The sequence below is a fragment of the Amblyomma americanum genome, chromosome 6 (genome assembly GCF_052857255.1).
Source record: "Amblyomma americanum isolate KBUSLIRL-KWMA chromosome 6, ASM5285725v1, whole genome shotgun sequence".
In the NCBI taxonomy this organism is placed as follows: domain Eukaryota; kingdom Metazoa; phylum Arthropoda; class Arachnida; order Ixodida; family Ixodidae; genus Amblyomma; species Amblyomma americanum.
The window spans coordinates 81,302,765-81,319,619 of NC_135502.1; the positions used below are offsets into that span (position 1 = coordinate 81,302,765).

General features: G+C 46.0%; 1 protein-coding gene across 1 annotated transcript in view; it reads left to right on the forward strand.

The window, feature by feature from the left end:
* The window catches only part of LOC144093788 (putative cytochrome P450 49a1), a 43,210-nt gene that overhangs the window by 14,666 nt on the left and 11,689 nt on the right, over nt 1-16,855 (forward strand). Inside the window, exon 4 of the mRNA XM_077627494.1 lies at nt 5,487-5,688. Coding sequence (XP_077483620.1) covers nt 5,487-5,688 — 202 coding nt within the window. The remainder of the gene's footprint in view (nt 1-5,486; nt 5,689-16,855) is intronic.

Genomic DNA, 16,855 nt, shown 5'->3' on the forward strand with positions numbered 1-16,855 from the left:
CGTAGTGAAATTGTCCACTGGCCAGGGTAGGCAAAGGTGTCTAGCCTCACGGGCACATTTGAAAAGCCGCTGAGCCGGCTGTTAGCTGAAGTGTAGTCGGTACGTCTTTATATGCAGAGAAAAAACATCATTAAAGTGTAGCATTTCACTTCATAGAAATGATTGCAATGCATCCGTTTTTTTTATCATTAAAAGCCGGACATCAGCCATCATCATCACTCGTTTTAGCCCTACGGTAACTTGTTACGGGAGAGACGGTACGCTAAAACGTCTTCTGGCGTGCGCCGCGCTAACCGGAAAATCCGGCGTCCGGTAACACTGTAAACGGTAACGTAAACACGTTAACGATATGCTATAACTCTCTTTTGTCTGACTGCGTCCGGAACAGCGACTTTCCGGCCTTGTTCTGCATTGTAATGGATGCCGACACTTTCCATGATCTGGCGCCCTGTACTCGTGCCCGCTAATCTTTCTAGTTATGAAGTGCGCTGCGCCTCGACGATTTCGGTAAGCGTGTTGTGAAGTCCGAGCTGGAGCAAGCGTTGCGTGCTGGTGGACTCAAGTAGACCCAGTGCTATCTTGTACACCCTGCGGATGAGGAAGTTGATCTTGGCTTCTTCTCTCTTGTACCAGTTGTGGAATGCCGCGACGTACGCAATATGGCTCATGACGAAAGAGTGTATGAGTCGTGTGAGACTCGCCTCCCTCATTCCGTTTCTTCTGGTGGTGACCCTCTTGAGGAATCGCATGGCTTTAGCCGTCTTGTGCAGTAATTCAGTGATCGTTTCGCCGTTTACGCCATTGGCTTCGATTATCATGCCAAGGACCCTTATTCTGTGCACTATCGGGATGGTTGCTCCGTTGCTCGTGCGTAGTCTGGTCTCTTCGTATTCTCGTCTGGTCGTTGCCGCATTCCGACCACACCCGGGTGGTCTGTCCCTCTGCGTAGGGCGGTAGAGTAGGAGTTCCGACTTTGTAGGCGAACATCGTAATCCCGTACCCACAAGGTATTCCTCTATTGTCTCGATTGCTAGTTGCAGTGCCGTTTCGATGTGACCGTCGCTGCCTTCGTGCATCCAGAGTGTTATGTCGCCGGCGTATATAGTGTGCCGGACGTCTACGAGTTCTTGTAGCTTTTCTGCTAGCCCGATAATGACGAGGTTGAAGAGCATGGGCTAGATGACGGAGCCCTGCGGGTGCCGGTGCTTCCCAGCGTTTGCTCTCCTAGCTTGATATCCCCTGCCACTAAAAAAGCTCGCCTGTCTGTCAAAAAATCTTTAACGTAGTTGTACGAGCGTACACCTAGGTTTTGCCGCGATATCTGGTGCAAGATCGCCGAGTTCGCGATTCTATCGAACGTGCTTTCAAGGTCGAGGCCGAGAATTTCTCTGGTGCCTCTCGTCTTGCCGTCAAGTACCTGGTGCTTCAGTTGTAACATTGCGTCTTGCGTGGATAATTGAGGGAGGAATCCTATTATGGATGGTTGGTATACCACTTTCTGCTCTAAGTGGGCTAGCCAGCGGTTAAGCAGTGCGCGCAGCATGGTCTTGCCGACCCACGACGTTAGGGATATGGGGCGAAGGTTGGCGAGGCTCGGCGGTTTTCCGGGTTTTGGTGTTGGTATCATTCTCGCAGTTTTCCACTGTTGCTGGAGGCTGCCGCGCTGCCAGTACTCATTGATGAATGCCATTAACTGTTCCACGGATCGGTCGTCGAGATTCTTTAGGGCGCGATTCGACACCCCGTTGGGGCCCGGTGCCGATCTGCTGTGGAGGTTGTGCAGCGCCGTCCTGATCTCTTCTACGTTAAAGTCCTTATCCAATTCTGCGTTCGGATCCCCCTCATATGGGCCGTGTTCTGCGGTCGAAGTGTGCGGCAAGTACTTCGCTCGTAACCGGACGGTCACTGCATCTTCACCGTGCTTCTCGAGCTCTTCGTGTAATAGACGTGCGAGGCAGTTCCTCTCGTGGGACTTGGTCTTCGTTTCGTCCAACAGATGCCTGAGCAGGTTCCACGATTTCCCGTTGTGTAGTTGGCCGTCGACTGCATTGCATAACTCATCGCATTGTTGGTGGTTGAGCGTTCGGCAGTGCTCCTCATTGTTGCGGTTGATCTCCGCTATTTTCTTTCTGAGTCTCCAATTGAGTCTCTGTCCCTTCCACCTGGCCAGGACAGAGTTCTTCGCCTCGATGAGATGCGCCAGGCGGCTGTCCATCTTGCCAGTTTCAACCTCGGTTTCGACGGTCTTGGTTGACGTTTTCGCGTCTGCAACCAGCGAGCGGGTCCAGGCCTCGATGTCCGTGATCGTATCTCCTGAAGACTCTTGTTGGTCTCGTTTATTTTTGAAATCTTCCCTATCGGTCCATTTGAAATTTCGCTTACTGCCCTGCGCCTTGTCCGGAGTCTGTACGTGTATTTCTACGATCCTGTGGTCACTGCCCAGGTCGGTCGACGTGTTTTTCCACGTGGTAGCCGTCGTCCCGGCATTTCGGACGAACGTCAGGTCCGGGGTCGTGTCTCTGGTAGTGGAGTTACCGATTCCCGTTGGGTGCGCCGGATCCGTAAGTAACGTGAAGTCGAGTTCCTGCGCATCCTGCCCGAGTTGTCTTCCCTTGGTCGTGCTGTAGCCGTAACCCATGCCGTGCCTGCCGGGTCAAAATCTCCCCCTGCAATCAGCGTCCGGGACCCGGCAATCTTGAGCGTCTTCTGAAACAGCGCTCGGAATCGTTGGCAGCGTTTCGACGGGCTGCTGTATACGTTCAGTATGAATATACTTTGTTTCCTCTGCTTGGTGGGTATCAGTTCGATGATAGCGTGTTCCATCTGGACGCCGCTTAGTTCGTGGGACTTCCGGTAGCCGTGAAAATCCTCTGCTCGTGCCGCCGCGCGACCCTCTCGGGCAAGCGCGAGCCAGGGCATTGCCTTCGCGCATATGGTTTCAATTTTCCTCTCCCGCCTCCTTCTGTCGGGAGTTCCGGAGCCACTCGCAGTGGCTCACCGAGTCGCTACTGTCGTCGCTGGCGTTCAGCCGGTACGGCGTGAACGCATAGGGCTCGATGCCCATCGCGGCCGTAAGAGCGAGCAGTCGCGCCTCGAGGTCCGGGTCCATTACTGCCAACTAAAACGGACGACAAGCAAAGAAACCCGACGCGCGCCGCAATCACGCCGCCGATGCTGCTGCTGGGGTGTTAGGAGCGACAACCAGAAGTTGCAAAAGGAACGTCAGCGGATGACGTATTCATAGGCGGGGCCCAGTCCCAGAGCTGTTTTCTTTATTTTTGTCTGGTGCCCCGTGTGTACAAGTTGAGGAGGGAGAGGAGGGGCGTAATTTTTAATCGCCTATATCTTCGGTGTTATTGATGCTAGCTTAAAAATTCTTGCGTTGGGGTGACGAGTGATGAAATGCCTATCTTTCGTCTGCTTTACGTAATCTCAATTAATTTATTGCATAGTCCCTTTAAGAGGAGACATTTCTGAACCACAACTGAAGTTCTAAGTCTCAGTTACAAGAGCATAAACGCGGTTATCACCAAGGCTGACAACTTTTATGGGCTTGTATTTCAGTACATATTCCTGGGTCTACTTGTTTAACTCTTTCCACTCGGATGTCCCATTAACAAAAAGGCCTCTCGCAACATGAATTTGGGAATTTTTAGATGTAGCTCTGGCCAGCAGTGAAATCATTTTTGATATTACCTGCGCTGTTAGATTCAAAGATATTAACCCAAGTTGCCGGCATTGCAAAGCTATCGAGAGCTGCAATTTCTATTGAAAATGCTAGGTTAGCAATGAGAAGATGCGGTAAAGGCATTCGTGGCGCAGCATTTTCGAGCCGTTGAATACTTACACTATGATTCCTTCATGGCGCCGCGGTGAGATAACTTTAATATAGCTGTCGACATATCGCTGATAGCCTGCGCTGGCGGCCATCGACATTTCTGTTGTTGCGGCATAAACGATGGCACATGCCTCTGCCAGGCACGGATTAAGAGTCGGAAGAATCAGTTGTGAAAGATACAGGAGAAACAAAACAGCGAAAAGAAAAAAAGAGTGACCGTAAAGATTCGCTAGGTTGGTAAAACGGAGTTTAACGGCCTAGCGAGGCAAGAAATGAAGAGCTTGTAAATACCTATTGTCTGTGTACAGCCGATTCATGTGACGTCAATTGCGCGGCGCGCCAGTGCAGGCAATCATGGCGGTATAACAAAATCGACGTCTTACTGCCTCGCAGCCGCATGAGCGGGATAATCTTTTGGCCCGGAAAATATGGTAACGCCCACCTGTAGAAGAGAGGGGGGTGGTGGCAAAGTTTGTTAGCACCCTCATGAAACACTTTACTAGCACCCTACTGTTTGCAGGAACCACGGAAATGTAAGAGACAAAACTCTCACCCTCCGTCATCTCCTATAAGAGAGTTCAATGCCCTACCTTCCCGCCACCCTTTCTGTTCGGGGTGCTTTGGGCCACGAGCAGCTCGGGACGCAGGTTAGAAAAAGTAGAATGCCTGATTTGGCTTCGTTACGTTCTCGTCACTCTGAAGCTTTAGTTTCGACCCTGTTAACAACATGGCGCCAGTATTAGGCGCCGGCTATTTTGACCATAGCAAAGACGTAATATCAAAAAAATGCAATCCTGTCTAGGGAAGACCTGCTACATTGATAGTTATTGAGAAATTTTACAATAAATGAAAAAAATTGCTTTCATAGATTCCTTCCCGTTGAAAAATGCATTTCTCCAGAACTGCTGGGTATGACTGCCTAAACTTCTTCTTTTGGGTCTTAAGCTCTGTCATTAGGTCCCCGGTATGAATCCTAAGGTTAAAGTAAGTCAATAGTCGGCAGTGCCTTGTCAGTGTACTTTTTGCTTGCAATCAACACCACCATTACTAGAGAAAGACTTTGTTTAAGGGTGCATTATAGAGTTTGTAAGGACAATATTTCGAAGCACAAAACCAGATTTTTTCAAACGACTTTAAATGCTTTTCTAGGCTTATAAACACCTTCATTAAAACTAATTACAAGATTTAACTTATTCAAAAGAATTAGAAATAATGTCCCTGCCCATGCTTACATACTCAACGCTGCTAAACAAAGTGAAAAAAAGAAAGCTCAGATTTTTCACCCTCGCATAACAATAAGTACAAATATAATTTTACCGCCATCGCCACCTTTCATGTCTTCTCCCGCATCGTTGTAAAGGGGGCGCCACTTATACCCTTTCGTATAGGATTCTATGCGTCGATGTCATCGGATCAATCACCTATAATTTTTGCCTTTGCGACGACAAACACGACCATTCAGCGATATTACATAAAAAAGAAACAGGGTACTTGTGTCCTTGAGACACTTTGTTCACAAAGACGCCTTCCTTTGGAACCGATCATCAGCAGAGACATCAAGAGCGTTTGAAGGCAGGCGCTCAGTTTTTAGATGCCTGAAGATTTTCATACGTAGTACTTTAAGCATCATTATTGTTTTCTTGTGCAGGCATATCTCTCGTCTCTGTGGATGCGAAACTTGGGTGCTTACGGAACCCGCTTGACCCGACGTCTGATGGTGCCGCCATCTTGGATGACATGAGAACAGTCTTCCAGTGCATGCAGAAATTCGGATACCGTTTTCCGTACTTCCAGTACTTTCGCACGCCCACTTGGCGCCGTTTCGAGAAAGCCATGGATGACTTCACTGTGTAAGTTCCAATCACAGAAAACGATTGGTTAGTTACTCGTTGATAATGTACTGGAAGACAATAGCATATGTACACAGAAAAGTTCTCGCTGATGGGATATTTCCCTTATAACAATAGCCTATAGACAGTCTACGGATTTCCTATAGTCTATTGCCTTCCTATAGATAGTTCTTTTTGTCTATTCATAGTCTATAGACAGTCTACAGACAAAAGTCTACTAAAAGTGTATGGCCATAAATCTATAGATTGTCTATAGCATTTGTATTGCCTATAGACTGTCCTGTAGGGTTTGTCTATACAGAGTTGTAGCTGTTGTAGCTTTGCAGTCGTGTATGCTTGCGTCAACGTAGACAACAATGGATCCTTCAGGCAGGCAAGCATCTTGTTCCGCAAATTTCTGGCGAAGCAATGATGCCGTATGAGCAGATGTTGGCCGGCGATTATCTGCTGGCTTGTTGTCGCTAAGAGATATACTTAAGCATCGCTTTTTCGCGGGTCAGAACGACTGTGCTACAAATGAAGTGATCATCAACAGATTTATTGGAAAGAGGCCGGCCCTTACAGAAATTTTTTGAGACAGTCCATAGACTGTCTATAGACTTAAGTCTATGAAGTCTGTAGACATTTTGTGGACAAGTCCTATAGAGTAGTCTATAGACTGTCTGTAGATTAATGGCCATACACTTTTAGTAGGCACTCGTCTATAGACAAATTTATACTAAAAGTCTAATAGACACAGATATATAGGCAGTCTATAGACTATCTATAGACTTATATTCATACACTTACCATAGATTTCTTTCTATAGACAGTCTACAGACAAATGTCTATTTAAAGTCTTATAGACACATGCCTGTATATAATCTATAGGCGATCAATATATTGACTTATGACCATACACTTCATGTCGATTTCTGTCTATATACAGTCTATAGTCAAAAGTCTACTGGTCCAGTAGACATAGGTCTATAGACACTTGATAGGTATATGGCCTGGCAATGCTACATACTTTTGTCTACAGTCTATTGACCTTTGTCTACAAAACCTTCAGTAGACCATCCTCTATAGACTGTCTATAGACAGACAGTCTGCAAATGTTGAAAAAGGTGACAACATGGTCTTCGCATATTTTATGGCGATCAAAATATTTATTTATTGGTTCCTTTTTGAGAAGCGGCATTTTCTTTATCGAAGTTTTCCCTCAATAGACAAATTTAGTTAATTTACAAGATAAGCAGGCTGAGAATATGCAATACGTGCAGCATAAGAATAATACACCACATTATTCAAGTAAGTGTTGAAAATAACGGTCATACTAGTTTTCTCAGAACCCTTCTTGCGACATCTTGTCTGCAGTCAATAATCCGGGCATGTGAACCAGTACAGCACAAAGGGAAGAATAATATAAGGGGAACTGAAAAAATTCCCATTCCAGCTTTACACATGTGCTTTACAACGCAAGTTATATCCTTGCTATCCCATTATAAAAAGGTAATCTTGATCTTTTTGTTTGGTATTATAAGGTTTAAGACCCAAGGTGACTCGGGGTATGAGAAAGGCTGTAGTGAAAGGCTACAGAACAATTTCGGCCACTTGGGGTTTTTTACCGTGCACTAACATCGCATACTACACAGGCTTCTAGCATTTCGCGTCTAAAAATGCGACCGCCGAGGCCTGGATCGAACCTGAATTTTGCCATCTATGCATCTATGTATGGCATTCCTCTTACTTTAATTAAAACAGAAGACTCCGAAGAATTGTGCCACATATGAACATTTACTCGCTATGAGGCGTTGAAAATGCCATCCTCATAAAATGCACACTCAGTGCTCCTTGCAAAACGATCCCGAACGGGAGAATATTGTAGCATTTATTCTTATACCCCCTTTTGAACAAGCGCTTTTAAATTCCCTGCCTGAAGCCTGGCATAGCTACAATGCAAAACGATTAGCACAAGCGACTCCTTACTGGACCAGAAAAATTGCGAGACGCGGCGCTATTGTAGCCAGGCACATTCCACTATCCGAAATGGGGGTTGGGCGGCAGAAAGTATCCGAATCGAAAGCTTGCTTTTTAAATGGTAGCTTATGTGGTGCTTATCGGTAGAATCATGCGCCAACTTTGGTGAGCCCATGACTCCATTTCTTTTTTCTTAACTAGATTTTTGAGAAGCGGCAATTTCTTTATCGAAGTTTTCCCTCAAAGCTCCCAGTTTGCTGTACGATAGACCGTCAAAGGCTGTCAGCGCTGGTGAAGACACATGATACCATACAAGAACGTGCGCATTCCAGAGATGAGTTTACTTTTTGGCAACGAACGCAGCACAGTTTGAACTCGCAATTTTATCTTTGATGACAAATATCCTCAACACATTAGCACAGCACGTGGAATAAAGGAAAGTGTAAAATCAATTTACTACTATCAATAAATTGGGAGAAGCTCTTCCAGGCTAGTGCATTAGGGACGGGCGAACGCACCACCAGCCTCCACGATATCGCGGGCCCGTGCGGGCAGTGAGGCATAGAGGGTGCTTGCGAAACCAGGCTTGCCTTCGAGTCGCGTCCGTTCATCTTGCACAGCCTCCCAAAGCACATATGGTGACGCTCCGCGTAGTTTCCGCCTTGCCAGTTGCTGCTTCATGAGGCCCCACACATTTTCAATAATATTCAAGCCCGCTCCTTTTGGTGGCCATAGAAGCGCCTGAATGCACAAGCTTCCTCAAGCTTCTACCGAACTATCCTTAGAAAAAAAAGTATTTTAAATCATAAAGCTCGGAAAGCTTTTCGCGTATCACGAACAAAAGAACAGCGCAAGTACGTTATGAGGGTGCAATAAATGAAATATAAGGCTATTGCGTGGAAGCATCGTGTTGTACTACTTTCTTAAATATCGAACGAAAGCAATTGTCTGGCAAAACTAACAACCTTGAGATGTGAAATTACATTTAAAAAAATAACTAAAATGAACGCTTTGCTGCGGACGCAGTAGCTCAAGTTATTTTCGGACATTCGCGTAGTAGGACATGAATGAAAAGGTTTTAAAGCTATAGGTTTTAAAAGTTAGCAGGCGTATAGAAATGCAACAAGATGAAAAGACCACCTCAGCAAATGCAATAAATATGCGGCCATTTGGTTCTTGACGTATTCGAGAAAAAACAACACGTAGACAAGTGCTGCTTTCCTGTCCTTTTAGACATAGAAGCACATGACCTACCGGGCGCAATTTGGTTGCCACACGAGGCGCTGTTGGTTCCACTTGCTGCTGAAGGCAGATTTGCCGATGAACACTACATTCAGACCGCAGCGGTGGCCGAGTGGTTGAGCATCCGACTCGCACGCGGGAGGTGCGGGGTTCGATCCCCAGTGCCGCCGGGTACCCACCGGTGATACAATGGGTACAAGCTTTCCCCTGGCCTGGTGCTCGGCTAGTAAGGGCTGAAATGCTTGGAAAATGGGTATTTGACCCCACCTTGAGTAATCGAAAAATACCTTGTGCCATGGCGCTCTTTGGCCATAGACGCCCAATGATGTACTGCAGGGGAGGAGCCAGAATCTTGAGACGCAGTTGGAGGTGGGGATGCGTAGGCTTAGAGAGGCCTCTGAGAGTGTGCATGTGACCATATATGCACAATCCCAGAGGTCCAGAGGCAGGCTCGCGAAACGGAAAGGAGGGTCGTGGAGACTAATCGGGCAATTAGGCTATTGAATCGACGACTAAGATACGAGGTGATGGAGGTCAACAGGGAAGTGTACGAGGTTAGGCCCCACCCTTTTGCACAGGATGGCATCCACTACGGTGGTGCCACTGGCAAGAAGGTGGGTAGTAGGATAGGTCGCCAGGCAACAGCTTTTTTGGGGGGACCCAGAGCTCTGAAGGAACCAGTGTAGAGAAGGAAGAATTAAGATCAAACGGACAATGAAACCATAGGGGAAGAAAGAGACGCAAGCGCCAGGGCCAAGTTAATTCAGATATAGGTTTCATTAACATGCAAGGTGGCAGGAATAGACTGAAATGGGAGGAAATAGAAGAACAGTTAAGACAGGAGGAATTAATGGTATATGGTTTAGCGGAAACACATCTTAGAGACATGGAGCAACCACCCTGTAACCCAGACTACGCATGGGAATATTGCAATAGAACAGAGGGCAGCAGAAAGGGAGGTGGAATTGGGGCATTCATTCATAAAAGTATGAATTTTCAAAGGGTTAGACTGGGATGCAGGGAACATTTATGGCTAAAAGGAACAGTGGCAGGCAAGCAAACACTCCTTGGCTTTGTATACCTTTGGACAGGGGTTAATGCCAAAGAGGAAAACAGGAAAATGTTAGAATGTATTGCAAGCGACATTGATGAGCTAGGAGGACAGGGCGAGATAATTATATTAGGCGACATGAATGCACACATAGAAGACCTGGATGGGTACACGGATTCGACAGGAAGCATGCTGCAGGACATGTGTGACAGGCATGATTTAGTTGTATGCAACAGCACCGAGAAGTGTGAAGGGCTCATAACATGGGAGGCGGGGAGTCTGCACTCGACAATAGATTATGCACTAATGTCACAGAGGATGTATAGCAGATTAGGGGTAATGAGCATAGATGAAGATGGTTCCAGAAGTCTAGGTAGTGACCACAAGCGTATCAAGTTGAGCTTCAGAAGAAAAAGCAATGTAGGACTGAATCAAGATAACCAATCAGGGGGAAATTTTTACTCAGAAAAGCAATTGGAAGTAGCAGCCAAACAAATCGAGAAAGTAATTTTTGAGGATAGTGAAACAGAATGGACTTATACCAAATTAACTCGATTACTGGAGCTAGAGCTAGCTAAGGTGCGAGTAAAGCTAAAAGGGAAAAGATGCAAACCCAAGAGTTGGTGGGATGAGGAGGTCAAGAGGGCAATAGAAAAGCGCAAGGAAGCATCCAGGGAACACAGATATTCCAAGAAGAGGGGGGAACCAAAACCCGAAGTAGACAGAAAATGGGATACCTTCATAAAGTGTAGAAGGGACGCATCCTATTTGATTAATGAGAAAATTAGAAGAAAGGGTGCCCAATGGATGTCAAAAGTAAATAAAAAGGATAGAAAAGCAGCCCAAAAATTCTGGAAACATCTAAATGCAATGAGTAATAAAACTAGGCTAGAACAAAGGTTTATTGTTACAGATGAGGGTATTCGACTAGAAGGGGATGAAGCAATAAAACACATAGGAAAAAGGATGACGGAAAAATTTTCAGCAAAGCACGTGGTACATAATTTATCGAAGGAGGATAGACCGGTTACAGCAATAGCTTCACTTGAGCAAGGAGAGTGGGAAAGGGCAGAGAAGAAGGTTCCTAGTGGCACATCAACAGGACCAGATGGTATCCCGATTATGTTGATAAAGAAGTTAGGACCAAAATCCAAGCAAACAATAATACAGGTAGTGAACAAAATGATAGTGGATGAGAAAGTCCCCGATGAATGGCGATTAAGTAGAATGAACATGATATATAAGGGAAAGGGGGACAAAGCAGACGTAAGTAACTATCGCCCCATAACAGTGACGTCTGTGGTTTACAGGGTGGTGATGCAAATTATAAAGGATAGACTGCAGGCTTGGGTGGAGAACGAGGGGGTGCAACGGGAACTACAGAATGGGTTCCGGAAACAAAGGAGGTTGGAGGACAATCTATTTCATTGACACAGTGTATAGAAATTGCGGAAAAGGAACATAGGCCCTTATTGCTAGCATTTCTGGATATTAGGGGAGCCTATGACAACGTTACTCAGGAGCATTTGTGGGACATATTGGGCACATTGGATGTGGAAAATGGAGTAATTAATCTTTTAAAAGATATATATAGAGGTAACAGAGTGCTCATAAAATGGGAAAAAAATGTAACAGGGCCTGTAGAGATACAGCGGGGGTTTAGACAAGGATGTCCTCTGTCCCCTTTGTTGTTGATGTTGTACCTGCAAAGTTTGGAGGCCAAGCTAGAGGGGAGCGGACTAGGTTTCAACCTATCTTTTTTCAAGCAAGGGGAATTGATTAAACAGACATTACCGGGACTAATATATGCGGACGATATAGTGATAATGGCTGACAACAAGGAAGACCTGCAGAAGTTGTTAGACATAAGCAGTACAGAGGGAGATAGATTAGGCTTCAAGTATAGTAAGGAAAAATCTGCAGTCATGACATTTAATGAAGAGGGCGGCGAGCATAGAATACAGGAGTTCGTGCTAAAAGTAGTGAATGAGTACAAGTATCTTGGGGTGTGGATAAATAACAGTGTTGAGTATCTGACAGAGCATGAAAAATATGTAATGAATAAAGCTAGTAGGAATGCAGCTGTCATGAAAAATAGGGCACTGTGGAAATACAATAGGTATGAGGTGGTAAGAGGGATCTGGAAAGGGGTGATGGTCCCTAGCCTGACCTTCGGGAATGCGGTCCTGTGTATGAGGCCAGATGTTCAAGCAAGGCTGGAAATTAGGCAACGGGGAGTAGGGAGGTTAGCTTTGGGAGCACATGGCAATACACCAAATCAGGGGTACAGGGTGATATGGGATGGGCGTCTTTCGAGAGCAGAGAGGCTAGCAGTAAGATAGCATTTGAGGAACGATTGAGAAGGATGGAGGAAAAGCGGTGGGCTAGGAAAGTTTTCAGATACCTGTATATAAAGAATGTTGACACGAAATGGAGAAAGCGAACTAGAAAATTGACAAGCAAATATCTGGACAGCAGTAAGGGGGCAAATCAGCAATTATCGGTTAAGAAAAAGGTTAAAGGAACAGAGAGAGCTTTGTGGAAAACAGGGATGCTGACGAAATCGGCACTAGAAAAATACCGGACCTTTAAACAGGAAATTGTCAAGAAAATATCTATGATAATTGTAGGGGAAGTTCTTTGTTGTTTGAGGCCAGGACTGGAGTTTTGCGGACTAAGACGTATAGAGTCAGGTACCAGGAGATAGACACTTTGTGCATTGCGTGCGGAGAGGAGGAGGAAACAGCTGAACACTTGATACTTTTCTGTAAAGGCTTCACCCTACAGTGGAAGGCAGCGGGGCTGACTTACCCAAGGCATTGGGGTTTAGGGATAGTGAAGGGAAAGTGGATTTTAAGAGGTTAGAAGTAACCAAGCGGAGATTATCTGATTGGTGGCTAAAAGCAAGACAGGAGTAAAATTTCACAAGACATGGCTAGGTGGCTTGAGCCACCGCCCGATGTAAAGGGTTCAGCCGTATCCATCCATCCATCCATCCATCCATCCTTGCGCCATAAAAATCCATGATCATCATCATCATGATCATCTGAACACTACATTCGTCCATTCTTCAGTCGCTCAAAGAAGATATCTAGTGGCAAACTGCAACCTGAGCAACCTTGTTTTACCGAGTAAAAAGTGGCCTCTGCAACACACATCCTACTACGGAGCCCGACTGAACGAAGGCGTTCTTTTGTGGTAGTAAGGGATATTTGAAGGCCAAGTTACTGTCGTATCTCCCCGGCTCCTATAAAAGGGTCACAAAAGGCGGCGGACACAATTAACCTGTCTTCTTCTACGGTGGCCCGTCCTGGGCGCCCATCTCGAGCTGCGTCTCTAATCCTTGAGGAAGAGACCGAACAATGCGCGTAACGCTTTCAAGTGAGCACCCAACCTCCTCTGCAGCACTCCTCCTTGTCTCTCCTGCTTGAACAAGAGTTTACATTTGGATCCTTGTAGCCTCGTCGATTAGCGGAAACTTGATGCCGTTCTGGCAAATTCCATGCGAACTCGACCTGCTTTTAAACTTTTGCTGTCGTGTGACACTGGCTCTGCCACTCGTTACTTGTGAGAGTGCATCGCCCGGCAAATTTTAAAAGGAAAACTGCGATAAAGATACCGTTGTTCGTAAGGCCAGCGCAAAAATAATAAAAAAATAAAACTAAATTATGTGCGTAGCCACGACGGAGCTTGATTTGGCCGATAAGAAATGCTCAAGCGTTCGTTTAAGGTGTTGGATTTCTGATAAGCCAATGTTGGGATCGGCTGCTTTCTGCGGCCACCCCGCTTTGAGAAATGGAGTGCGCCCGGCACTCTCGCTTTTAGCGCTCGGCAGGAATAGCGCTGCGTGTCGCGATTTTTTCGCTCCGGTCATGATTTACTCGTGTCATTCTTTTTCTGTTGTAGCTGTACGTACATACGTACGCCGATACTCAAACGGGTACAAGCCATGCAAAACCGACGAGGCAGGCTTCGAACCAGTTCATCACGGTTTTGCGTCCATAACTTGAAGCACGAAGGGGAAACAGCATACTCATACATCAACGCGCGCTCTTAGAAACAGAAACAATCAGTTGCAGTACTTCCATGGCGCGCTCATTATCCAGAAAAACTCTGAGGCTCGTAGTGGCTGCAGCTGCACTGTTTCAAAAGCAGACGCGAGCTTTAGACAACATACGCATTACGGTCACGATAGAATACCGTTTTAAATTCGCTTAGTTTTTCCTACCAGTGCAGCCCGAACAGAGCAGTAAAAAGGTGGTTATTTCATGCAGGTACCCTAACCTAACGCTATTACAAAAATAAACGAAAGCAACGAATGCGCTCAATGTGGAACTATTTCAATGAAACAATTAACGTCTTCATCAACAGGCGCAGCCATAATAACACAGCGCGAGCTGAATTGCATTCGTGGCGCAAATAAGCGCCGAGTTACATTGGCATTTTTGTAATGTGTCTGTCTGAGATCAGAAACGCACACTGTGTCTCTCGCACGAAAGCTATTGGAGAAAGTTTTCGCATGCCTGAGCGGGATTCAGGAACGAGCCCTCTCGGAACGAAATGTAAGCCGTCTCCTGACGAGGCGACCTTTATTCAGCTTTCAAAATGAAGTGCCCGTAGGCCAGCGGCGGCGGTTAACGGCTCGGATAACAGGGATGGACGAATCAATACGTGTGCAACGAAAGGGGAAACGGGATGCAGCTCGTAGGTTCTTCGCAGTGTTTGTAAGTACATGCTGGCTATTCGCGCCGGCAACGACTTTTATTCAGCCATCACACTAAAGCATGCCTCCAGCGCCGCTTGACTGCAACTTTGACAAACGTCCCGTGCTCCAGTCTAAAGCGTTACAAAGCATCTTTAGCGAAACGTTGCTGTCCACGATGCGCGCCGAGCGAGCGTCTACACGTGAGTAATGCGCACCTCTCAATGAACAGCACCCCGTGGTCGGGATAGGAGATAACAAAAAGATTAAACAAGAAAATGTAAGCCCACCTCAGAACCTGAGTGTGCGTTTCCAGAGGGGCTAAGAAAATCGACTTCAGAGGGCGCTAACTAGCGCACAGTGCCATGTCAGCCGTCATTCACGGGCTTAAGTATATTTATCTCCGCGCACTTTACCTTGCAAAACGAAAACGCAAGTAGACAGCTCGCGAGGAGCGGCTTAACATCGCCGGTTTCGCATCGACTGCCTTTCCGAGCGTTAGGAAAGACATAGCGGCACAGACATCTGTCGAGAATCCGATGGCTTCCGCTGCTTATAACGCTGCTTACTGAAGAGGAGACGAAGTTTGTCGCTGCGCGCAAAATCTGTTCTGCACGCACAGCTCCGCTCAGAGTGGTTTAGGAGATACAAAATAATCGTATAGACTTTACCGTAAGTGGACGATTAAGTTGGATTTCGATGAAAACGTAATCCACGAAAGCACTCGCCGACGACACCGACACATCAGCGCACACAGTTGTTTGCAGCCCAAATTATGTTCCGCCCGTCTCGCGGTAAACTTGGTAAAACGTGAGACAGAAACCCATCTCACGGTCGTATCTTTACCGCTCGCACTCTTGTCGTGTGCAGCTTGATGTGGTATCCAGGACCTCAGAGGGCAATCGGTTTATAAGCTTAAATTCTCCACTCGCACTTTAAAAACTTTGTTTTCGCGAAATCAAAACCGAAACCTACTGGTTTGTCCATACGCGCCGCATCTCCCATCGAAGTAGTAATTGAGGAACAATTTTCAAATAATAATTGAAAAGTTTGCATAGCATAACGTACTTTTTGCGTGTGTTTGTATTTAAAAAAAAAAACTGGTATGGGTGACATCAGCGTGTCATCGGCTCCTCAACTCAACTCAACTCGAAACAGCAGGTGTGTATAGGTAGGAACAAAAAAAAATAATAGTGGCTTTGTGATTGTTACGTCGCGGCACTCTTCCACGTGAATGCAAACTGCAAAGGCATAAATGGCAGATGTTAATCGCGCAGAGGACCATGATTCCTGCGACTCTTCTAGCAGTTTTTCTAAGAGATGGGCCCATCCTTGAATTCTCACACCCATGTTTCTCGTTTATTTTCAGGACCGTGTAAAGAGAAATGTAGAGTCGGTGACGAAATGTTTCCGAAGTTCGCGCGTTCGACAGTAATGATCTAAAGATGGAATGGAATTGTATGGAGTGATTCCTTTAAGGAAGAGCGTGCTCGTTTGATTTAGTACAGTTTACGGGCACCCTTACTTCAGGAATGGCCTCTATTCCTTGCTTGATCTGTTAGAATTAAATATTATTGAATTGTATACGCAATATACACCACGGTATTCGGCCATTCCAGCTCTTATAGGTGGCGCGGCGGAAGCACGACATGGCGGACAAGGCGGTGATAGCGCCGATGCCATAGCTTGCGCTTCTGTTGAAGCAAAGCGGCTTCTAGACGTTGTGGCACTGTTGGTGCAATTTTAGAGTCTAGATAAGCAGCGGTACATGATTGTCGGTAATTGATAAGTTCCCACGCTTGAGTTTGGGTGCATTGGAGGCGAGAATTAAATTTTTATCGAAATGAGCATGGAATCGCTAGTTTGGAAGTGCCGCAAAAACACCGAAACTTGCGAACTCAGCATAGTAAAGTGCGACAAACACTTTGATATGTAATTTTTTTGCCCGTTCACATTCTTGTTCTTTCGGCACTCACCCGAAAGCGGAAAGAAGCTACTTTAACGACCCAAACAGTCTGACGCTATATTTCGTGCCTACACGAGTGCGGCCTTTACACGCATAAATACGGTATGTGCATTTCTTGCGCGCTGGTCTTATAAGTACAATCCTGAAAAAAAAAATAAGCAGTTGGTAACGCTGGCCATTGTCCATGGCGTAATATAACGGCACTTACCAATTACAACAGTTATCAAAATCAACTTTTTAATGTGGC